Genomic DNA, 25,213 nt, shown 5'->3' with positions numbered 1-25,213 from the left:
CGAATGGAAAATGATGGAGGATTTCCAAAGCGCTGCTGTCCTTGTGGGTTCTACCACACAGCATGGGCAGGCAGTTTGTGATAAGTGGACTTATCCTTCATTGTCGGAGCTTTTAATTATCCTAGATGTTTGGCCTGCACATTGTTAGTCTCCTTCAGCTGTTTGCCAATTTCCATTTTATCCATTTAACCACAGACAGCACATACACCTCCACATAAACCTCCTGTGTAAACAAAGCCCTTGTGGTAGCATTAATTACAGCAACGTAAAATCTTTTGATGAATCCTCTTGACCGTGAGGGAGACTCGCTGCATACAAAAAGCCCCCGAGCACCGGCCACTGTGGGTCTGTGCTCACACCGCTGAGGGCGTATTGTGTGTGGGAGACTCATCATCAATAACGAAAATGATGCCCGGGGTGATTTAGAAGTGGTGAAAACAAATAAATTGATAAATCTCAAACATAGGAAAACGATGGTTTGCACCAAATGTAGCCGCCTGCTCAGGGACGGATGAACAGAAACAGTTCAAAACAGGCGACAAGTGTTTAAAATGTCTGAACATGTTAATAAACGTCTTTCTTTGGTCTCATAGGAGGTTTGGCTGTTTAGCTTAGAAAGCTGCTTGACCCAGGATCAGTGCCGAGTCTAACTGTATTTCCATTGGTTGCCATTTAAGTGTTTCATCATGAAAAGAGTGTTCCAACTGAAATATATGTAGAATAAAGAATTTCACTTGATAAACTGATTTTCTTTCCACTTTCTTTAAAACTGCAAGGTAAGATCAACATGTCCAATTCATGGAACTTCCAAATGTGCTATTAGTACTTGGCCAGTACATTTACCATAAAGAATCATTATCCATAGTAGTCGATTTATGATAATAACTTAGAATTTGACCTTGAACGTGACGTCTTAAAGTGCCCCACTCTGTTAATTTAGCTAACCAAACCTGTATTTCACACAGAGTTCGAGGAGAAGTCATTTCAGGTTCTCTGGATTTTCAATCTTGAACGGGCACACAGACCAGACACTCACTCATACCGCACCATTGATTCCTAGATTGCAATTAACGTAGTGTTGCTACTGTCCGGTCAGGCACAAATTGAAAAAGCCAATAAAAATTGGTTTTCTCCCGCCAGCTGCCATCTCACAGGAGACAGAAATGGCCGCTCCAGACCCGCGCGTGTGTCTCTCAGCCAGAAGCATTGACCTGGATGTCGATATATGTGCAAACTTCCTCTGGATCAAGTGAGAAAAATCAACGCGGACCGGCTGTTTAATGACAGAATAAATCCCAGAGGACGCTTAAAGGAATTGATATCCTGACAATAACAACAGAGGCAGAGAAAGGCGCTTCAGCAACTCGCCGTGTCGGCTGCAGTAGATTAATAGACTACTTAGTCCACCTGTTTAGGCCATTACCCCAAGCAGGAAGAGAAAGATGAAGAATAATCACCTTCTCTCGTTTATCTCGGCTGATTCATCGTCCTGGTCAATGTTTTTTTCTCTTAAAGTGCTGCAAGTAGCACATCGAGTGGAAATGATTGGAGGAGCTGGTAAATGAGGTTGTTTCATTTATTAACTACTCACAAAGACTTTTAAATGTCAAACTCAAATATTGTTCCGATGGATTCACTTGAGGTCGACCAATAATGGTGTTTTAAAGAACGATAAAGTAAAGATAGTTTGGAAGATAAACAATGTTGACTTTATAAGAAACTGTAACGGAGTTCAATAGATAAATAGCCAAATGATTAAATAATGAATCTGGATCAGTGAAAATCAAACTCAATATTGGCAAAAATGAAAATCTGTTTTCTTAAGATTACTGCATGGACCCAACCTTAATTAAAGCTAGGTTTCCAAAGTTAGAACTAACTAATTATCCTGATGGAAGCCCTCTCGGCAATTAGGCCTTTATTATTTTCTTATCTCCCATGATGCATTTCACTTCTGCAGTAATTGAACTGGCTACTTTTAAATACAACGTTTTTAAAGAACCGTTTTTTTGGTCACTCTGTAATGTCCAGAAGTGCAGCGCAGTCAAACGCACTACAAGTGGAGATAAATCCGACAAAGTGATTTATTGTCTGACTTCTAATCTGTCACATTCAGGAGGTTATATTGACAAAAAAATGTGATGGCATTATAATTATATCATTACGCTCTTGGGTAATAACGTAATTTTAACACAAAATTACTGAGGCTGAGTGAGGAAGAGTAGCAGAGAATGCAGAGACTCTGCTGGAGCTGATATGTGAGGGGGAGGAGGATTGGATGAAGATGAGAGGAAGTGATGAGGAGGCTCTTCTATACTTTTCCTAAGGTTGGGGTTTAGGTGGTGCCATGGCGTGGGGAGGCAGGCACAGATCATATAATGAGATCGATCAGCAGGCTCCGAGTGTCTGTCCTCTGGCTGGACTGCACGGGGACAACAGAGATCAATGACGGGCATGAGGCCGACGGGCTGGTTCACCAAAGGAGACAATACAATACGGACTGGAAACACACGCCAGCTCAATAGAAGGGGAAGCACTGGAAGCAAGGGAGAACGAAAAAGAGGAAAAAGAAAGGTTTGATAGAGAGAGAGGAGGTAACGGTGGCACAGAGACAAAAAACTAAAACAAAAGCTAGGAACAGAGAAACACAAATAGAAATGATGCCGCAACATAAGCAGGGAAACAAAGGGATTAACCTTTGAGCTCAACTGTTTCTGTATGAGAATAATCCAAATAGATTGATGCAGTGGGAGTGGAAGTCCTAATAAATCAAAATTCTATTGTAATAGTGCAGCAGCAGCTACACAAGTTTTGCATAGTACATATCCAGCAACACACATTGTATAGCTGAATACCTGACTCAGGCCTGATGAGATCACCATGGTATTAAAGTCCCATTGATACACAGCACACAACCAATCCCTATTCATTCTCGGCTGTCAATCATGTTGTTTCTTTACAGCATCAAATAACAAATTGAAACCAAACAAAAAATTGACACTTTGACAAAAATAAATGCGATATGAAAAAAATTTACTTGACCTGAATTATGACTTTCTAGTTGTGTCCTAAAAAAAATGACCTATCCACTAACATGGAGGAAGCGGGGTTTATGACCATTACTGTAGCCAGCCACCAGGGGGCGATTGAGACGCGTTGGCTTCACTCTTAGGGAGCTACGTTCAAGTCAGGCTTGGTTACTTTTCTCAGGCTCAGGTAAGAATAAAGAAATGAAGCCTGTTCAACGCTATTAAGGTACATGACAGAACATCAATAAGTTACCTCCAGCCCCTGCCTCCATATACTGGCAAATGTATTACAGACGTTTTTAGATGAGGGCGTGCCGACTGAATCAAAGGGGGAAAGAGACACTTAAGGGCTGGCACCTATAGAAAACTCTCTGGAGAGAAGATGAAGCAAAACACGAAATCCCCCAACAACTCTTCAAAGATAAGGCACACGCCCCAACTCAGGGGAACGGGGGATACTGATGAAAGAAGGAAATCCTCCCGCAGGAATGCAAATGGAATTGCTCCTCCTCTTCCTTAAGAAAACAACATGCCCAAGAACTTTGTCTCCGATTCAATTACTCACACCGCTCCATCCAGCCATTCGTCTATCCATCTACCCATGGCCATACTCTGCCAAGTCTGTCCCTTATCTGCCTCTCGTCAAGTCAATGCCCGGGCAGTAGGAGATTTGGAGGAAAGAAGAGAGAGAGCGAGACAGAGTGGGCTCAGTTCTGTTGTTCAGCATTTTCCAGCATGCCTCTCATCCTGGCCTTGTTTCTATTGTTAACCGTCTCTTTGAGTCTTTATGGAGCAGAGAGAGAAATGGAGGTGGGCTCGGTTTTTGGTTTCCCTTTTATCAAGTGGCAACAGGAACAGAACCTGCTCCTTTAAATCTGGCAGACACACAGGCATCTCTCACACGCTCTTCCACTGCCGGGTCACTTTTTATAGTCAAACCTCAAAAAAGCACTTACAAAATAAAAAATGATCTCGCTTGATGGTTGATGTGTTTTCATATGCAAGGCGTTTGACTTCATGTTTTCTGTTCTCTAGGCCCCTGCTCCTCCTGTCGAACACTGAAAAACTCACATGACTGCAAAATAATGATGCAAGCTAACTTCCCATTTTGTTTTGGAATGAGTGAAATAAGTTTTGAATGATGTGCAGTAACAAGTCAACACATGGCTGGTTGTTAGGTGGGTTGGTTGGGTTGGGGAGTGGGGGAGGTGGGTTGCATGGTTGGTTGGTTGGTTGGCTGGGCTGTTTGGTTATGTGGGGGGGGGGTGAATGGGTTGGTTGGTTTGTTGGTTGGTTGGTTGGTTGGTTGGTTGGTTGTGTGTGTTCGTTAATATGGGTTAGTTGGGTAGACGGCTGGATGGATTGTTTGGTTGGGTTTGATGGCTGGCTGGTTGTTGGATAGCTGTGTGTAAAGTAAGTAAATTGTCTACAGAGTGAATATATTCTATAGTTCGATTAAGTAAGAATATATATTTACCCTCAAATGCCACAATCGGATTAATTTCCATTTTCTTCAACTCATGTAACATCACTCAATACCAAAATCTATAAAGATGCATGAATGATACACTCGGCGGTTCGATCCCTGGCTCTTGTGTTCTGCATGTCGTCCGTGTCCTTGTTCGACACACTGAACCCTGAATTGCCCCTGATGGCTGTGCCACTGTGTCAGTGATAGAGACAAGCCATTTGTTGTAGTTAAGGGAAAAGGTTACTAGTCATGGTTAATTCATTTTATTTCTGCAAAGAAGGTTGGTCAAGTAACCTGCAGAATTATTTTTGTTTTTGAGAGGTTTGAAAATGTATATATATTTTCAATAAGAGCTCTTAGGACAGAAAATCCTAATCTACCAAAATCGGACTCGGCAAAGCTTTTGCTTTATTACAGATCCCAGCAGAACTGAGCAATTCAGTGTAGAAAGAAGATATCTCATCAACAAACTGAAACTGAGATTAAAAAGCTGTTCAGAGGCTTTTTCCAGTCTGTGCCTCTCGGAGTGATTCACAGTAATAATTAACAGCACAAAAGAGCTCGGATGAGTTCAAATGAAATAAATGCAGAGCCCGACTGAACCTTGACCAAAGTTTGTTTTGCCAATTTCAAAAGGTGATAAACGGAAACATCTCTGATCATCTCTTTGACATGACGGATGATGTAAGTTACAAGTGTCCCTGAACTTATCCATGGCTGCATTGACACAAGCAGGGATCCATCTCGACAGCGTGAGGGAAAGAACCCCGTGGAGTGAGAGGGGGGGGCTGGAGGTGAGAAAGACATACAGTCCAGTGTCATGTCAGTGTTCTGACCTACTGACCTTCACCCAGCGGGGCTCCAGCATGAATCCGAGCGGAAACAGCCAACAGCAAACAGCAAACAGCCAGTAACAGCTTCGCTCGGACCAGTGCTGGAACAAAGCCACCTGGTGGGAACCAGAGCGACGGCAGCAGAGAGTTTCCATAGAGTCTAAAAGGATTGAGAGGGATCCCACTGTGTAATTCAGATCCTTTCCATCTGGGATGTGGAGGATGGAAATAAAGTTAAATGCTGTTAAGGCGTAGAAAGGAATTTAGGATCAGGAGGTGGAGAGATGATTCGCTTGGTGTGAGGATATGTAAAATAAGTATCGTGTTGATTTTGAGAATATTTCTACCGAGCGTTATGCCCGTTTGTGAGCATGTACATTTCACTGCAGCAGCCCAGTGGGTTTACAGAAACACGTTTCCACTCTGTTGGCCCCTGGTCACCAGCAGCAGAGTATGAAGACAGTGCCGGCCTCAGTGCCGGAGCCCTGTCTGGGGGTTTATTGCAGGCCCGCGGCTTGGATCTCCGGAGTCTGCGACTCGGCACCGGGCTGACACATGCCTCACAGGTGACGGTGAGAATGAGTGAAAGCAGGCGAAGCACCCGCAGGAAAAACAATTTGGGACGAAAAACCCTCAAATAGCCTCGTGCAACAGAGCTGTCAGAGCTGTCAACACCCCCCGGGCTGGAGGACTGACGGGGAAGAGTTCACTGCCTGTGGCGCTGTTGCAGGCTTGTGGCTAAACTCAGCAGTCTGACATGAAATTAAGTCCATTTACAAAAATAAATGACTTCTCAAGAGGACGCTCATAAAGACACGGGGCCTCGTTTATAAAACCTGCACACAGGTTTCCCTCACGATCAGCTGGAAGATGTGCGCACTTTGGCAAACGTCAGTCTCCGCCCCAAAACAGAAAGTGTCATTGCAAAAGTCTTAATGAATATTGATGTGAGTGTAGGAAGCAGAGTCAGGGGCATCCAGCCTGAGCCTCTCCTCAGTCAGGTGGGGGGGGAGAAGGTGATGGTGAGACAGCGCTGATGAAATATGGAGGAGAACTGGAAGACGAGGCTGATATCAATTACAACTGAGAGGGGGTTATGGAAAAGTCACGGCTCACGAGCACCAGCACAAATAACACAGCTGGTTTGGAGGTTTTTGATAAGGTGGATCGAATAAGCAACATGTCATATGAAGATAGATTCAATGTTTAATATAATAATATATATATATATATATATATAATAAAGAACAATTCAATTAAAAAATTTGAATTAATTACACATGATTTATTTTTATGATGTTTTCATAGCTGTGACCATCATTACCAAAACTGCTTTAATTCAATTTCATATCCACGCAAACATACATCGTTACACAGAGAGACCATGCGTGAGCACAATGACAGTGTGTGTGTGTTTCAACCTAAAACACGATGATTAATTAATGGTAACTGTGAAAATGTGATTTAATATGTTCAACACTTTTTTACAGGAGCGGGATTATTCTGGTACGTTAAGTTTTTTAAGCTTTCGAAAAATATAAATAAAAAGAGCAATCAATAGTTTCTCCTCTCACCAGTGCCCCACTGAGACAAACACTAACTCTTGTTAGTTTCCTCTTAAGATTCAAATAACTCTGTCACTTTCCATTCATCTCAAATGGAATAATAATAGCACAACAATGTCTTTTTGCCTTTTCTTGTCCTTCTTCTGAGCTGCTCCAGATCGGAGCACCAGTCGCGTTCTGCAGGGCTGCTGCACACTAGAGGATAATCAGGCCCATTGTACAGCCCATCTGCCCCTTCTCAAAATCACGGGGCGTTTCCAATCGGTGGCCAGTCAGAGCCGATTATCTGCCCAAATAAGTGTGAGGTGTTTACAAAATAACCTCAATCATACCGATGCATAATCTTAGGCTCAAAAGTGTTAATTGATTGGTTGCGACAGAGAACCCGCGATAGCCAATGAGAGTGTTCCACCCTCCAGTTCAGATGGTGAAGGTTATGCACCTAAAGAGTTCCTTTGAGTTCCAGGTCTCTGAATTCACCACTGAGAAATAGCTTCCTCCAAACGGCAGGTGGGTGATCTTACTTCTGGATAAAATCGTCCAGTGTGTGTTCTGACGATTAAAAGATTTAAAAAACGTTTAAATCTGTCATTATTTCAGTTGATTTCTCATGTTTTAAAAAATCGTTAAAATCCACTTAGGCCCCGAGCCTCACTGAGGTATCACGTGACCAAGCCCGACCACATCTGTGCTTATGGACTGTGTTGAAACGACCACTCAACTGTCGGTTCTTCCTCGAGCTGCTCAGGAGGAACTGACCCGCCACATCTAAAAGCTCCGAGTTCACATTTTACAGCTTAGTGCCCAGCTCACTTAGCAACAGAGAGGAATCCATCGTGCTGCCTCTGCTATCTGACATTTATACCGTCGACCTGTAGCTGAGCTCTCAGAGGCCGGGTCGGCAGTGACGCCCTTTAGTGCTGATACAAATCTAACTAAACATTTTTAGTAACAGATGACACGTGAGAAAAGTGGCAGACAACATAAGAGTGCAAGCTCTGACAGCCGGGGGCGCTCAGGCTGATGTACCAAATGCCTCATGGGAGATCTAGTTCCACTTGGCTGCAGAGCCAATCAGGTGAGGACTGTGTCAACCAAATGTCAGACATGAGGACACTGAGTCACCACCTGGATTTATCACCAGAAACTGAACAGCTCCCTTTTTTTAAATCCCTGACAACATTCAAATGCGAAAAATCAGCGTAATGGATAACCTGGAAAATAAGTGATGTCTCACTAATCTCCGTGGTCAAATCTAAATGTCAAACTGTGCAATTACACTGTGACTCTAATCCTCGTGTTTGGGTCCATTTACAGATTACACAGAACACAATACGCAGCTCGTAGTCACAGCATTGTCTCGCCCCAGTCGAGCCTGTGTTGTGGCGCCGAGTGTATTCAAGTGTCGCCGATCAGCAGCGTGTGTATTTACTGGGCCCTCCGCCCTCGCCGCTCCTCATCACTCTCAGGGAACACTCCAGGTGCCAGCGCCTGCTTTGTCCCGTCTCCCCATAAAACTCAGAGCAAGGCCAGAGCGATGTGGCGGCGGCCATATTTACAGCCCTGAAAGCAATTGGAGGTTAACAGTGAGGCCCCGGCTCCAGCAGTTTATGAGCTGCTGCAAAATTGCCCCTATGATTAAAATCTCCGTCAGGTGAAAGACAATGGCGCGGCCCTTTCCCTCAACCCTCCGTGAATTATCTACTCAGGCTTATCCCCCCCCCTTCACCCCCTCACCTCCCCTCTCCTCTCATCTCCTCGACCTTGATTTCAGGGCTTTGTTGTTACTAACTGGCCTTTTATGATCCACTGTCTTATCCATGTCTGGGAAAGTGAACTCTGTTGGTGACATGCGCTTTGTATGTGCATGTGTGCATATGCATTCATGTGTGTATGTGTTTGAAGAGAGAGAAAGAAAGAGAGAGAGATGTTGTTGTGCTTGTGTGTGTGTTCAGCATCAACACACATGCTACAAGTGGATGTTCAGTAACACTGCTGTAAAAAGATTTTACTCATTCAAGTCCTTGGAAAGCTCAAGAGAAAAACATGTTACTGCAATATTATTAAAAAAGGAAAAGTTTGGATATTTTTGAAGAGAAAACTGTTCGTAAGGTAGATAGATAGATAGATTACTTTATTCATCCCCGAAGGGAAATTAAGTCGTCATAGCAGCCGGTACATTTGAATACAATAAAATACAATACAATAGAATAAAATAATAAAATAATAAAATAAAATAAAATAAAGTAAATCACGACTTGTATCAAAACCTGCAGATATTAATATGATGATGAAAAGCATATCGTTTTTAGAAAAGCATATAATACAGATACTAGTAGTAGAAGTATTTCAAATACATATTTAAAAAGAATTGGAAAAATAAGGGAGGATATGTGATTCTTAGGTGATAAAGAGGCATCAATAGAAGTTAAGGGAGTTGGAAAGAACTGACTAATTTAAAACATTCTTACAGAACTGCAGCTACAATATCAACCTTGTTGTTTTCAGGCCAAAGTGGAGAAATACTAAATGCAACCAAACCACCTACGTATTTTCTACCATTGTCTTGTCATCAGAGAGCATTGGACTGTACACAATGCCCGTCACTGTAGAAATTAAGTCTGTATATTTTGGGTGTAAGACGGGTTGTGAAGAGATAAATATTTAGGTCGTATACTGGTGGAGGCTGGTAAAATAACAGACTCTTCCAAGGGAATGTTTATCACAGGAGAGTCCAGCTCTATATAAATGCAAGGCAGAAAATTACCATGGACATTTTAAAACTGGAGAAGATGAGTAGGAGGCATAATGTGTGTTTAATATGCTGGAACAATTTGCTGCGTACTGGGAAAAATGGATAAACTGCATAACGCTCTATAGGTCTGTCTTAATTTTCACAAGTCAAAAGTGTTGCTTTAGAGAAGAGATTATTTCTTATTTGCCTGTTTTGTTTTCTGAACCTTTCCAAACACATATTTTAAGATTTGTGACAAACATATTTTATTTTGTGGATATTTGATTGATGCTGAATGTCAGTACAAAATAAACTTACAAAGAGAAATGAGTTTTCAGCACATAGCTGGAGTTTCCACGATTCATTATAGACATTAAAACCAGCATTGTTTCCCACAGGTTGCTGGGACCAACCCTTTTTTCTGTCCCTGCAATTTGCAGAAGACAACTTGGAACCTGTTCTTGATTCTGAAGCTGCTTCGAACACGTCACAACTTGCAAAAAGTGTAGAAGTGGTTTGAAGTAATGAGCACTGAAGGCAGGAGAGTAGAGGCACGACACGACCCTTATCTAAAGTCAGGATCTGACTCAGCTGAGGGGATCGATCGGGACGCGGCTTGTTTTGCGGAAAATAGTTGGAAGGAGGATCGAGGATCGAGCGGACAGCTGTCAGCCAACCAGCTGCCGGACGGTCATTTTATCTGATTCAGCCTGTGTGTTGTTTGAGCTCCGTATCGATCAGCTGACGAGCGTCATTACAGCAGCTCCATTCACATTCTGCAGAGCAGAGCTGCAGCTCCGCCTGCTCCTGTCTGACCTGACCACACGACGGTCAGACACATTACTACAGATTGTATCATACAATATATGGATATATTACTTTAATAATTTAATTACAATACATTGAAATATCTGCATATATTTTAAGGCTGTGTTGCCTGCCCTTACATAACACACGTATGTTTTTTTTCCTATTTCCTCTTTGTGTCCCTCTGAATAACCGTTCACTCCAACATCTGTGACGCAAGAGTTCATTTGTCTCTGAATCGATGTTAATGACTCCCAGGTTCATCAGTCATGTCCTCTCTTCTCGCCCTTTTGTGTCCTCTAGCCTGTTTGTGTCCCTCCTCTTTCACCTTCATCAGTCATCCCCCTCATCAGGAGCGTGAGACGAAGGGGAGGACCCGCATGAGCATTCTCCAACAGGCAGGAAGAGGCAGGACGCAGAGGACAGACGCCGCACCTCATATGTATGAAGAACACGCACACAAACGTACACACACACAGTCTCACACGCAAGTGTGTGTGTGTGTGTAACAATCGGCTTGAGGTGCAGAGACACAACTTCTGGTTTATATAACCTTAGTGTCGGGCTGTCAGACAAATTGGAAACCATCTGGAGGCTCCCCCGCAGCTGAGACACACACTAACACACAACTTGTGACAGTGTGAATCTATTGCAGGTTTCACCATGAAGAGCAGGTGGCCAGAGAGATACTCCACGTCTCCCAAAAAGAAAAAGAAGAAGAGAACACCCCCTCCGTCAGTTCCTGTAATTGCCAACCCTGACACACTCTGTCAACTATTTAAGCTGCAGTTTTAGTGATTTGCAGACAAACATTTGCTGCTCAGCCGCCGCTTTTCACCGAGGCAGAGAGAAACATAATTACTTCCTCTGCAGAAGATCTCACTGCTGGTCCGCTCACCTCTCTTTGCTTCTGATTTCCTTCAATCAGCTCCCGTCCTCTCTTTTCTCTGTCCCCTCCTTTACCCTTTAATGCGGTCAGTGGAACAATCCCACTGCGTTTCCTCTCTGCTGCTTTTCCGTGGAGCAGGACCGATTATCAGGCTGCTGTCAGAAACATTAGAGGAGCTCGACAAAAGGAGGCAATATCTGTGCCCCTGACCCATATCACATCCCTCACCGTCTGATTCTGTGACTTTCTCTTTCTCTTCTTATCCATAACAAAGCCATTTGCAGATGTGAACTCCAGATCTGGTGCTGCTTTGGGGACGACTCATAATAAATGGAACTGCAGGTTTGAGGGACAAATCAAACGTGGAACCGAGGTCGGTTGTTCTGTCCCACGTGTACACTGCTGTTCTCCAAAGTACCCAGGATGCATTGCTACCACTGACTCACGGTCACCAGTGTTAAAGCAACAAAAAGACTGAAAGAACAGGACAAGCTGTTAGATGCACACAAGCTGTTTTCAGACACGGACTCTGAAAATTGGGTCCCAACATTTTCTGTAGTTTGTTTTTCCACATAAAATAAATGCAGCAGGAGATGGGTTCAGATGTGGTCATATCCAGAAAGTCCAGAAGAGGGGCAGCAGCTGGGTGGAGCGGGCAGAAGGCGGGACACAACGTATATAATCAAGCTGCAGAAATATTAGTTTTTTCTACGTCTACGAATTTTTTTTAATCACTTTTACATTTTCCCGACATTTTACGAAGGGAGCTAGACGGAAAAGAGCCTGCAAATATCCAGAGCAACTGACACAGACACTTCTCACATGGAGCTCCCCCGAAAAAATATAGATCAAAGGCCCCAAAGTTCAGCACGTATCTGAGAGCAGAGACACTCACACTCAGCTAATCTTTGACTACGAGGCCCAGAAGCGTGAACTACAGCTTTGACCTTTGGCACTGACATTTTCCAAGTGAAGGGCCGCTCTCTCTGGAGCTGCCTCACATTGACTGAAGGTGTCAATTACGTTGCTCTGGATTTCTTTGACACGTTTAGACATCGCTGAATGCGCGGCGAAACATATATATATAGTATGATGCATACACTCATGCAGAATCACACACTCTCAGACACTCAGAGGTCAAGCACTGCTGGAACAAAGACCTGGCAAATGGGCATGTAAATTATAGATGGGAGAGAGATGTGGTTATGGAGCCCGAAACAGAAATGTCTTCAGGGTGTTATGCCAACGCACATATCCTTTACAGAACGTAAATCTGAATAAGAGCCTGCCCCTGTAGCGGCCAATTCTATGTTTACTGTCCAAGTATGAACTCTGTTAATCTGAGTGATCACTATTTGGAAGCAGAACCAAATCTATCAAACACCATTTAGGGACAAAGTGACAAAGCACGTGCCATTCCATAAACTTCCACACACCTTTCACTGACGTCAGCAGAATGATCAGCGAACATTTGAGCTTTAATACACGAGACTGACTCAATCCGCCGAGCTGCTTTTTCACTCCACTGCTAAGAGAAGCCCCGACGCTATCAGGCAGGTTTGGAGTTTGGAGGAGGGCCGCTCAGAAGAGCCCCTGCCGACTCCCCTTCATGACTCTTATCTCTTCAAGCACATTTTCCTAAAGCCGTCACTTAAATCGAATTTTGAAGACGACTGCATTTTAAGGAATGAGATATAAAGTCTTCTTCTCTGGGCTATACCCCTGTGGCTCGTTGAGGGGCGTGCAGCGATATGGTCAAACAATTTGGGTTTTAACTTCCACTGTGTTTGGGTCTAAAACTCTTGCGGCTACAGCTTGTGTGTGTGGCCAGGTACATACTGTGTATTGTGGGCGGTGTATTAGGAGAGTGTTACACTTTGTATCTTACAACCAAATCTCTCAGTGATATAGTTTATTCTGCACAAGCAGTTCAGAATTAAGTTGCACTGTGATATAACACCAGAAAACACACTTTATGAGGAACACACGTCCCTCTCCTCTCAACACAGCCTCAGTTGTTTGTGGAGACGCCTCCTTTGGATTTGTTCTGACCTGGTATTAACATCCGTCCTGAGAAATGGCATCAGAAGAGGACAGTGATACGTGCGTGTTCACACCTGACATTAAAATGCTTCCTGGATCTCTCGTGACCAAATATGACCACATCTCATTTCCATATTCTTTATGCAAATAAACACTTACTTGCTAAAATCAAATCAAAATATGGAAACTGAAAAGAGTACAGGTAACGCGCATCCCAGAGTGACTGGATCTGAGGATGTGTTCAGACCTTTACTTAGCACTGACCACCTATGAATGGATAACTAAAGAGGATACCAGGTCTTTGACAGTGTAGTCCTTGTTGACATGATTGCATCAAATCATTTCTGCTGTTTTGTTGTTAACCACACAACCCGTATCGCAAAGTTCTACAGGATCCAGATCTGACGACTACAAAAGTAATTGTAAAAGTGCTGAACTCATCGACAGGTTCATGAAAACCAATTTGAGACAACTTTTACTTTTGCGACATGGTGCATTAACATGCTGGAAGTAGCCATTAGAAGGTAGTAAACTGTGGCCATACAGGGCTGCACATGTTCAGCAACAATACTCGGATAGACTGTGGCATTTAAATCTGGAATGATTGGTATTGAGGGGCCGAAAGTGAGCCAAGGAAACGTTCCCTTCACCATTACACCAGCAGCAGCAGCAGCAGGAGCCTGGACTGTTTACAAGCGGCAGGTTGGACCCATGGTTTCTTGCTGCTAATGCCAAATCCTGACTCTGCCATCTGCGTGCCTCAGCAGAAAAACAGACCCGGTCCCCAACTGTCCAGTATGAGTGAGTCCGTGTCCTCAGGGCTGAATCCGCACGACTACCTTTTAGCATTAACACCCATCACTGCTGCTGTGTGTATGCCAGCTGTCCACAGTGCTCTCAGGCTGCGTGGTAGTACTATGTACAGGCAAACTGATATTTAAGTATGGCATTGGTATCCCGATTTATTCTGGTAAATCGTGACTTAACTTAGAATGGTAAATGCAAACACTTGCTGCCATAGTAACACTTCCCCCTCATTGTCCATCCAAGAAAAGAACTCCCTGCTCCTCCTCTGCACCATCGCTGTTTCTGGTTTGTAGTATCTCCTGTAACTGAGCAACCCACTGCAGAGAAGACGATCTGCTTCCTCTTCACACCAGCACACACAGGCCCGGTGTGTGGGAGTGGTCACGTTTTCTCAGGTATGTCAGAATGGATTTGAAATCTTATCGATGCAGTAAAAACACTTCTGTAGCCTCAGATGTCTGATCTTGGCAGAGAATAACACTTAGATGCTTTATCTCCTCACAAATTGGTTATCAGAGTTACTGGAGCTCCAACCTGTCTGGCCTACAGTGGGAAAATCCCATAGATCCGCTCCAACCAGTCTGTGGGCACCGACTGTCACGGCACGGTCAAACTCAGTGAGATGTCTCCAACCTGAAGGTCGGCAGTTCGATCCCCAGTCTGACCCATCTGAAGTGTCCTTGGGCAAGATGCTGAACCCTGAATGTCCCCCATAGAATAACAAAGTGCTGCAAAATATATGCACTGTATGAATGTATGTGTGAATCGGTGAATGTAAAATTGTACTGTAAAGCGGTTTGAGTGGTCATCAAGACTAGAAAATCACTTTATAAATACAAAACCATTTACCATTTAAGTGTCCAATAAGACGGCCATAATTCATGTGATTATTCAAATTCAGGGCCCTACTGGGTGCCGTTTCCTGATTAAAGCCAAACAACACTGCTCTTAGACAAGAATCAGTAACACTACAGTTTATTTAAACTCATCTTAATTCACTCCACACACACACACACACACAACAGCTTCTCAGGGACTTCCTTTATAGCCCTGTGTAATGATCCTCTCCAGCAAGCGGAGAGGTAAAAGCTTTTATTATCAAAATACTAATAACCAGATCGGATCCATCTCATTAATCTGTATCTGTGTGTGTGTGTGTGTGTGTGTGTGTGTGTGTGTGTGTGTGTGTGTGTGCTTGCTCCTCAGCAGCAAGGGCCTATTGAAATATCACACATTCCACCGAGCCCCAACATGCGATGAACATTTAATTACCGCAGACGGCGAGCGCCCGCAGCCGCGTTCTGCAGCACTTCAGGTAGTTTTACAGATAACGAAGCCTCGGGCGGAATACGACTTCAAGGTAGACAGCCTGTCAGCGTGAGTGGCAAGTGGGGGGGGGGGCTGGAAACCTGGTGGACTGAGGCTGAGGAGGGAGGGGCTGGTGATACATTGCGTGCCTCAAGGCCAAACAATGACTAGTAAATCTTCAGGGTTTTAAAAGAGTCTTTTTATATTAGTAAAAAAAAGAGAAGCAGACAGGAAACATCCAGATATTCTTAAAGAGAGATCAGACCACAGTGTTTAAGACTGCTTATGACATAAAAAAAAAAAATTCTCGATACGAAATTAAAATCTGTTTTACTGTAGAAAGTAAAACAACCAAGGATAAGCAATGGTTTTCTGAATAGCAGGCCTTTAACCCAATTATCCCTTCCAGGCATGAATTAGCATCTTTGTGATTCACCTCAGCAGACTTTCAGATCAGAGCTGCAAACATTCGAACACACACCGTGGCACAGATTCGCTCGTCAAAGTAATGACGGCAGTTTATCAGTACTTTGGGACTCAATAATAATCCCCCTTTGGATGCTTGCAGGAACCAAACAGGAGATTGTCATTGCACCACACAGCTGGAGCTAAATGGTTTTGCTCGTCCTGCAGATTCAGAAATTATCGGCGGGTCCAGAATTAACCGTACTTAACCATAAAATCCAGACGCTGTCAGGGGAAATAAGAATTAAAGCGTGAGATTGTCTCACTGGTTCACTGCTGCATGTACCAATACTAATGATCTCTGGCAGCGGCCCAAGCTCTGTCTCGTGCGCTGCTGGATATCGGTCTCATTTTAATCTCAGCATGAAAACTATCACGGAAATGCAGCGGTCGCTCGAGGAGGAAGTGAAAATGCATGAGGTGCCCACCTGCACATTTGAAGTTGTGGCCTCTCACCGCTGGAAACATTAATGGAGAAACATCCGTCTCATATTCAAGTTCCTAATTTAGATTTTGTGTTATTACTTGAAAAGGTTTCAGAAAACAAATCACTTTCCTCAGACTGTCCATTGCTGCAGCTCCTCTCGTCAGCCACTGTCTCTAACACTTGGTTTTAGCTCCTGTCTCTTTAAGCACCCCCCCCCCCCCCAGGAAGTATCCGCCAGACTACTGACGAGTGTTTTCCGATGGAGGAGAGGAGCTCTTTGCTGAGGCCTTTTAACTTTGCACCTTTAACTTTGCATAACTTTTGACATACACAAAACACCTTTATAACACACTAGAGGAAAGGTGACACTAAAGAAGCATTGTTTGCCTCCTTTATTAAAAATGTCCCTGCAGTAGCTAGGCGGTGGACTGAGGCTACTGAAAAGTTTATAAACGATTAAACCTGTCAACAGACGTCTTTAATATTTAATCTTTTAGCAAACACCTTTACCTGCATCCAGATTTTTTTCCCCTGTTTCATCCCTAATCTCTTTGTCATTACGGGGCGGGGGGGCGTCGTGTGTGTCGGCTAATCAGTGGGGGAGCAAAGAACCGAGCACAAAGATGATTATCATGATGCACACTGCAATGGTTGCATTCCTGATGAGCTCCGCCACACACATACATAAACAATAAACCACACTGTTGTTTAGTTAGAGGGATGAGGGCGGGGCACGGTAAGTGTGTTTAGGCAGGAACATTACATTAATATACAGCCCAGAGGGGTGAGAAGGAAGGAAGGAAACAAGCGAGTGAGAAAGGAGAGAGAGACTCACTGCCGCCTCGTCCTCCCGGCTGTCGCTGGTGTCCTCACTCTTGTGGTGGCCAGCTGAGGAGCGAGTGTCCCTCTTGCGGCTGGCGTCCGTCCCCTCCGTCTGTCTCTCTCCATCTGGGCCAAGAAGAAAACAGAGACACTGATAAGAAAGCCGGCACGTACCATCATCTTCACCATTGTCGTCCTCATCATCATTTCAATCATCATCATTAACAGGATTACTGTCACTCTGATCTCTGTCAATTTCAGCAAGAGCAATAAATACAATAATGAATATATCTTCATGGTCAACAAAGATTTCCAGCGGTCACTCACTCTCCCTCCAATTGAATTTCTCTACTTTAATCAAACCGAGGAAAAAGTTTCATTGGGCGCGAGGGAAAAATGAAACTAGAAAAGTGAAAGGAGACGAGACAGAAGAATAAAAACCTGCAGGTTTGGAAATGTGAAGTAAGGGGAGTGAAAATAGAAAAAGAAAAGCGGAGGGGGGAGATTGAGAAATATTGAGAGAGACATAAAGAATTGCTTTTCTTGCAGTGAAGTGGAGCTGTTGGGATGCTGTCATGCCCCAGATGGATTATGGGGCTTTTGCTGCGCAATGATGACAGTTGCCGAGGCCGGGAGAGAACAACCCGGAATTTAAATCCAGTCGTTATGACTGTGTGTGCTTTGTGTTCCTCGTGTGTGTTTGTGCTTGTCCGTCACAGAGCATATGGTCAAAACGGCCATTTCTACTTGCTGCTAGCAAAACACACACACACGCACACACACACACACACACACAGTCATGAATGGTCAGACATGAGCACAATTCAGCACAGAGCAGTAACAGGGTATTCAACACTTTATGAGGCCGAGGTTATTTGGAGTTACAAGGACTGAACAGTTCTCATAAAGCTCCTAAGGAGGGGGGGGGGGGTTCGCCTCTGCGGGCAGTTCATATATAAAAAGTGAATCCAAACCCGATTGAATCCAATTTATGGGAAATTTCTATTACACTGCATTCGATCCCATTTGTCTGACATGGTTCATGAATGCACAACATTGCCGCAGCTGAGATGAGGCCACGGTAAAAAGTAGCTTCTGTGCCATTGACTGCCCTATAAAAAGGGTGGGGGAGGGGAGGGGAGGGTGGGCGGGGACGCTGTGGTGTCCTGAATGCATTACGCCGAAAGTGGTTCATTACTGTCTGGTGAGCAGAGGTGGCTGGAGGGTGCGCACGTGCAAACAGCCGCACACTCGAGGCCGCGTGCACGCACCCACACACACACACACACATGCACGAGGGGATGGATTGTGATTAAAAGACAGAATGGGCAGAACGGGTGGCTATAAAGCATAATGAGCACTAATGGTTTTCCAATATGTCCCCTTAACCATGAGTCTGAGTGGGCTGAATTAGATGGGGGGGGCTCTGGGGTAAGTGCTGTGAGTGTGTGTGTGTGTGTGCATGTGTGTGTCATTGAGAAGAGAAGAGGCAGATAGGTGTATGTGTTCACTTATCATTCATGTGCAGACACAGAGCGAGCGAGGGAGAGAGAGAGAGAGGGAGAGGGGCGACACTGTGAAAATCAATCAAAGCCGAAAACACACAAAATGAAAACAAAATGTGGCGGAGGAGAGAAGTTTCTCCTCCCGTACACGAGCAGCTCTGCCTCTCGTGAAGGTATCTCCGGGAAACATAATCTGCGTAGATGATTTGTTTTCCTCATTTGTTTGGAAATCATCCCGCCCCTCTCCCTCTATTCACTTTTGCAATTTCCCTGATTCCCCACGAATGTAATGAAAATCTGCTTTGATTGGAAAATTCATCTTCAGCTCCTGTATGTGATAATACAAATGTCCCAGTCAGTTGCTTGCTCCTCAGATTTTTCGGGACTTTCCTGCCAGCGCACGTTAAAATGTCTGGAAAATGTCACGTTTTAGAGCAGTACTCCTCGAAGTCTCCAAAGACTATCAGCTCAATAAAATGAGATTGAAGAGCTTTTGCTGATCAGGGTCAAAGCGGGCATAATGAGCTATAAACACAAACACTTGATTCCATCCCGTCTCCTGCATGTTCTCTGGACGGCCGCCACCCTTCACCTGAATATCTTCCTGCTGCTGTGTTCCTCACATGAAAGGCAGAGTTCATGTCTGAGACGGCTCTGGCGTAGCATGTTCCCTAACTCGGGACAAAGTGCACTGGGGAGAGGTCACTGCAGCTCAACAGAAAAGAGACGGGGACTAAAAACATAATTCCGGACAAAGGAAGGCCAGGAAGCTTTGGGCTGAGCTGCAGGAGCCGTGCTGCGAGAAGCCGTCGGCCGCCGGCCCGACTTGACACGGACAGACTGAGCTCGGCCTCTGGGGTCTGTGAAAGCACCAGAGGATCAAAGTGTGAACACCAGAGAGTCGCTGAACTCTGTCTCACTTCGAGCTTCACTTTCCTTCCATTGTTCAGACCAAAATAGCAGAACCTCTGAGTTTTGATCTTGAGCTGTTCATCTGAGGCTCAAACTGAAGATTTTCAGCAGCGTTTTCTTCGTGTATCTCGGAATCTTCAGGATGCGCTTGTGTTTTAATTCCATGAACAAAGAACATTCCGACGATGAATGGCGGTGTAAATAGACTATGATAAATTATCTAAAAAATGGAAAATAAAGACTAAATTCACTCATTGTGCTGCGTATTTCCGTCCTTCCCTCTGAGTGCACGCCGCATGAGTCACTGCATGAGTCAACTGGCAGCACATCTCGCTTTAAGCATTTATTTGAGACTGTAAGGAGCAGGCGAGGCACCTGGGAGCGAGGTGAGACTCCTCTTTGCCTGCCCTCATTTGTGGAAGTGATCACCTTAACTATGAATGAACATGGCAGAACACATAAACCTCATCAGTCCCACTTGGAAATGAGACGAGGGAAAGTTTCCAAGCAGGAAACTGAGCCGGAGAATTGACCGACACTCAAATGGCTGAAATAACCTATGAAAAACCTATAAAATAAGGTTCTTCAAGGTTTCAAAAACACAGAGAATCTATATGAATCTCAGCCTGATGCCAGTTTGCAGTGATTTGCATGCCAAAGCAGTACTGAAGCAATAGAGCTGTCAAATCCCCTCCTTTCCATAATATCCTCAGAAAAAGATTAACAGCATCAGAGCGAGGCAAAGAAAATCACCTATGGAAACATCAGCCAGATGCTGCAGATCAACCTTCAGAAGGAAAAACCCTCCGCAAAGAATTCACTTTCAAATCACTTCTCTTCCCTTTCACGTCCCTCAAGCGGCGTCTTTTGAAGTCGGAGGAGAATCGTTTTTTTCTGCTGAGCTTCTTTTCCTGAGAAAATAAAAAAGTTCTTTGGCGCGAAAAGGCGTCTCTGCACTCGATGTATGCAGAGGACTGCGTGTGCTATTCAAACCATAGGGGTTGCATTTAAAATCAGTGGCGCTCATTTCACAGAGTCTATTTGTGCAAATAAGTGTTTGAACATTTTTGAAAACGACTTTTACTGCTAATATATTCTCCTAATAAATGCTGCAGCCATCCCAAAGGAGAAATATAATGAGAAATGCATGGTAGTTTGTGTGTGTGTGAAAAACATATCCTCCAGCACGTGTGTGTGTGTGTGTGTGTGTGTGTGTGTGTGTGTGTGTGTGTGTGTGTGTGTGTGTGTGCGTCCTGACTAAATGTACACATCGAGTGTGGCGTACGTGTCGCTTGTCAGAGAGAAAGTTGTGGCGCTGCGTTGGGGATGACTCATCAATTATGGAAGCTGAGGGTTTTGATGGACAAATGAAATGCTACCATGGTATCGAGAGGTTGGTTGTTTTATCCCACGCTGGGACTTGTATTCTCCGAAGTACCCAGCATGCATAGCTATCATTCACTCATGGTTCACCGGTATTAAAGCTAAAGAAAAATAAGAGCTGAAAGAACAGGAACAGCATTTACACACACACACACACACACACACACGCACACACACACACGAGCACAGAAAACCCTTTCAGACATGGACGCTGCTTTTAATCCACATGCGAAGGACACAGCAGGAGATTCTCTGGGTCAAAAGGAAAATGTCTGGAACATTGAGGTGAGGGGTGGGGCCTGGGTAGAGGATCCAAGAGGCGGGGCATGACGTATGAATTTCCACGTTCTGTTTCGCAGAAAACTCCTTTTCTCTCGCTGTCTTTCCGTGTTGACATCAGTGTCTCCTGACATATTTGGGTTCTTCTGAAACATCATCAACACGTCACTCATTCACTGGGAGTTTTCTCATAAATGTTACTCTAGGTGAGGTGGGAGGAATAGTTCCAGGAAGTGTCTGGAGAGGAGGACTCGGACATTTTCCCTCTCTCTCACAGCATCTCGTAACTAAAAAAACTCAGGAGAAGGTCCGGACGTCAGAGCGTGTCTGAAAAGCAGCTACGGGAAAACGACCCAGCGGGGGGGCGAGGTGAGCTGCAGCGTGACAGGAGTCAGTCCTCGGGACTGTGATGGCACTCCCTCCAGCCTCCATGCCGCCGCTAATGAAGCAATGAAGAGCAGACTGGCAGGTTAATGGGAGCCAATTGACTACGAGCCCAGCCACCAGCAGAGCGGACGGGAGGAATACTAATCACTCAGGAGCCTCCTCTCTAATGTTCGGCCTGAACTCAGAATATCCCCCCCCGTCCTCAAACAGCAGCAGTGTGTTTACTGTGCAGATAAGATGGCGGCGATACAACTCGTGTAACCTCCAGAGGACGCAGATAGCGAGTGGCTTTTTGGAGCGTTTTTACAGATTAAGACTGTGCTGGAGTTTATCAAAAGCCATAACAAACATATCTTCCGCTTATCCGAGGGTGATGTGGGTGGTAGATACAAAAAACTGAGATTTGGGGAAAACTTTCTTCAAGCTTCCTCGACTTTTGAGTGTAGAGAGGAACACGTTCACCTTGCCTGGTTGCCCTTTTAAAACTAATGATATTCTAAACTCGAAAGCTTTCAGCGAACAGCAGCTGTCAGAGCTCTCATCTCTGCTGTATATGCATGCGCGTGTGTATGTGTGTGTGTGTGTGTGTGTGTGTGTTTCCAGCGAGTTTGTGCGTATATGCATACAATATATACGCGTGTGCATGCTGCGTGTCTGTGTCTTGTTTCATCTTCCAAACAAGACTGACAACAACTGCTGGGTTTGGCTGCGAGGCGCCGCTCCTCTGTAAGTTAAGTGATAGACAGAATGGTGACACAGCAGAATGCTGATCACAGGAATCAAAGACGGCGGCGGCTAGGAGAAATGCAACAGAGGGCAGAGAGAAGAGGAGGAGGAGAGACAACTGAACATTGAGTAGAGAGAACTGAGGAGGCCAAGTAGGACAAGGTAACACCTGTGACAAAGCCCAGTTATCACACATTAACTAGAGATATCTGTATGGGAGCTGATGTGTGATGTGTAGTAGCCCCGTGAGGTAAACAGTGGGAAAGGAAGGCACATGCTCAAATACAGCAGCTCACTATGGCTGCAGAAAAATGCTCAGAGCGGTTCTATTCGTGAACAGATGCTTTAAAGATCTGCTTTACAAATACAAAACTAAATATACACTAGGAGTGTCATTTAATCAATTCCATTTTCCATGAAGCAACCGATCTACTAAAGGGTGAACTCACAGACATTCAATTGAAAAATTACAAGAAACTGAGATAATCAGATGATTTCTTTACATTTTAAAATCCGTTAAACCTCGGACACTTCTGAAATGTTAAATTTTTCCATTAATGTCGATATACAGTGTTTTATAATTACTTTTATATTGTTTCAAAGATCATTAACAGAATTTATATTTGGATGTGATTGGCAGTGGCTTCATAAATTAACAAATTAAAATAGTTATTAAAGTAACATGTAAGAGTAAAATATAATAAACTTTGCATTTTGGGCTTATTGGTGTAGATGTATAGCCATCCTACGATTCAGTGAAAGGAAGTGAAGGTTTCTGAATTCCTTTTGAAGCTTCTATAAATAAGCCACTAAATAAGACTCACATATATATCATAAAGATGCTGGCAACTCCTCGCAGTTTGCCAGATGGGCTCATGGTCACCAAATAACATGTTGTACTTACAGCAGATTTCTTCTTGACCACAAACCCTCACATCTCCCTGAAATAGCCTCTAATGCACTGAGGCCTGGAGTCTGTGTGGGTTACCAGAGCACACCAGGGCCCCTGTTATGTTTTCTTTAAATAGTTTTAAAGTATAAAGATGTCAACTCTGACAGAGGAAGTTATGTGAACCGTCCACGATGCTTTCGAATGAAGCTCAACCATCTTGTATCAAGGGGCCACAGAGCAGATTCCTCCGAGACCGTTTACCTCAAATTCCCACAATGCTCTGAGAACATCCAGATTTCAAATCAGCGTTTGTTTGGCTCGATGACGCAGCTCCACCATCTGTGACCACTGCAGCTTCACTGGGTTTGTCTGAGCTGGTACCAGCGGGGCACAGGGTTGTGTTCTGCTGTCACAGCTCCCAGGTGTGATGAGCCGCGTTCAGGCTCGTGCCCTTCAGCAGACCACTGTAGCATCGCGCTCTCGTACTCGTGGCCTGGCTGCTGGCTCCAGGTCAGCCGCCCTCCCCTGACCTTTCTCACCGCCAGGGCGCCGGGGCGTGCGATACTGCAGCTGATTGCACTTTGTTCTTGTCTCTCTCCCTCTCTCTCTCTTTCTCTTTTATGGCGCTGAAAATCCCCGCAGGCCAGCTGTTGCTGAGATGCTGGAAAAACATACGTCAATCAAGTGGCTCAGCTTGTGCGTCACGCCCGGTTCTTATGTGTGGTTTAACAGCAAGTTAACCTCTGGACCTCGTCTCCATAGCGTCGGGCTGTTTGGAGGAGCGGGCTATTTGCATCACTGGGTGTTTATTTAACCAAATGAGTGGGGGAAACACACAAGACATTAAAAGGATGAGTGGAAAGGACGGATTTGAAGCGGACGATGTGAGGCGGGAATCGAACGTTGACTCGAGAACGAAGGAATAAACACACCAAAGAGTTCCAGGAGGAGCGCACGAGTGCACAGCAACATGCTCATGTTTAATTATTGACTTGATCTCCTCTGCTCAGTGAGTAAACTACAGGGTTCTTACACATTTTGATCAATGCATGACTTTTCAATAACTTTAAACCAGATTTCCATGACCGAACATTTTGTAACATCTTGGTGTAAACGCGATAAAGTGACAAATTGTAGTATTTAAACTACCAATGAGAATTCCAAGGCAAACGGTATACCTTAAATGACACAGACCTAAGTATGCCTTCTATATTTTATCTATATTTCTTTAAAAGCATATGAATTATTTAAAACTCAGGGTAAATGAACGACATGAAAATATGAATATAACAAATTTCCAGGACCTTTCCAAAACTTTATTTTTTTCCATGACTTTTCCAGGTTTATCATGACCTTAGAAGTCCTGAAACTACAACTCCATGTCTGTGACGTACACCGAGCATGCATCGGCATGTTTGGGGAATGCTAAATACACCCCTCGCCTCCTCTCCCACTACCCCCCCCCCCCACCCCGCCATAGAAGGAGATTAAAATTGCATAGGACGGCGTCACAAGAGGCTGCAGCTTTTAAAAAGAATGGGAGACAGACTGAGAGAGATAAAGTGAGAGGGGGCATACGGGGGAGGAGATGAAGTTGGAAGTCGAGGAGGAAACGGGAGCAAGAGGAGGAGGCCGGGTGGGACGTGAGGACGGGAGAGGAGAAGGAGGTTCTAACCACCGGGAGAGAGGCTACCGTTCCCCTTCCTGCACAAGTGTTCACTCACCCCGTCGCTCATTAGTCAGTCGGCCATTCACTGATCGACTTAGTCATTCACTCATTTCCCCTCTCTACCCCCCTTCTCACCACGATGCATTTTCAATATACTCCCCTACGTTTTTACAAGCGGAGAGCTTATAAAGTTTTACAAGCCTCATGGCTTCTTGCTCCGCAGTCAGGCTTGACGTTAAAGACATGGTTGTCAAAAGGCA

General features: G+C 44.5%; 1 protein-coding gene across 1 annotated transcript in view; it reads right to left on the bottom strand.

The window, feature by feature from the left end:
• b4galnt4a (beta-1,4-N-acetyl-galactosaminyl transferase 4a) overlaps window positions 1-25,213 on the bottom strand; it is a gene marked incomplete in the record, with an annotated part of 125,044 nt that overhangs the window by 61,411 nt on the left and 38,420 nt on the right. The window contains 1 exon segment of the mRNA XM_062390761.1: window positions 17,214-17,326. Within this exon segment, the coding sequence (XP_062246745.1) occupies window positions 17,214-17,326 (113 nt within the window).

This window comes from Platichthys flesus, chromosome 6 (assembly GCF_949316205.1).
Source record: "Platichthys flesus chromosome 6, fPlaFle2.1, whole genome shotgun sequence".
NCBI lineage: Eukaryota > Metazoa > Chordata > Actinopteri > Pleuronectiformes > Pleuronectidae > Platichthys > Platichthys flesus.
This window is presented reverse-complemented; position numbering and strand designations above follow the sequence as displayed.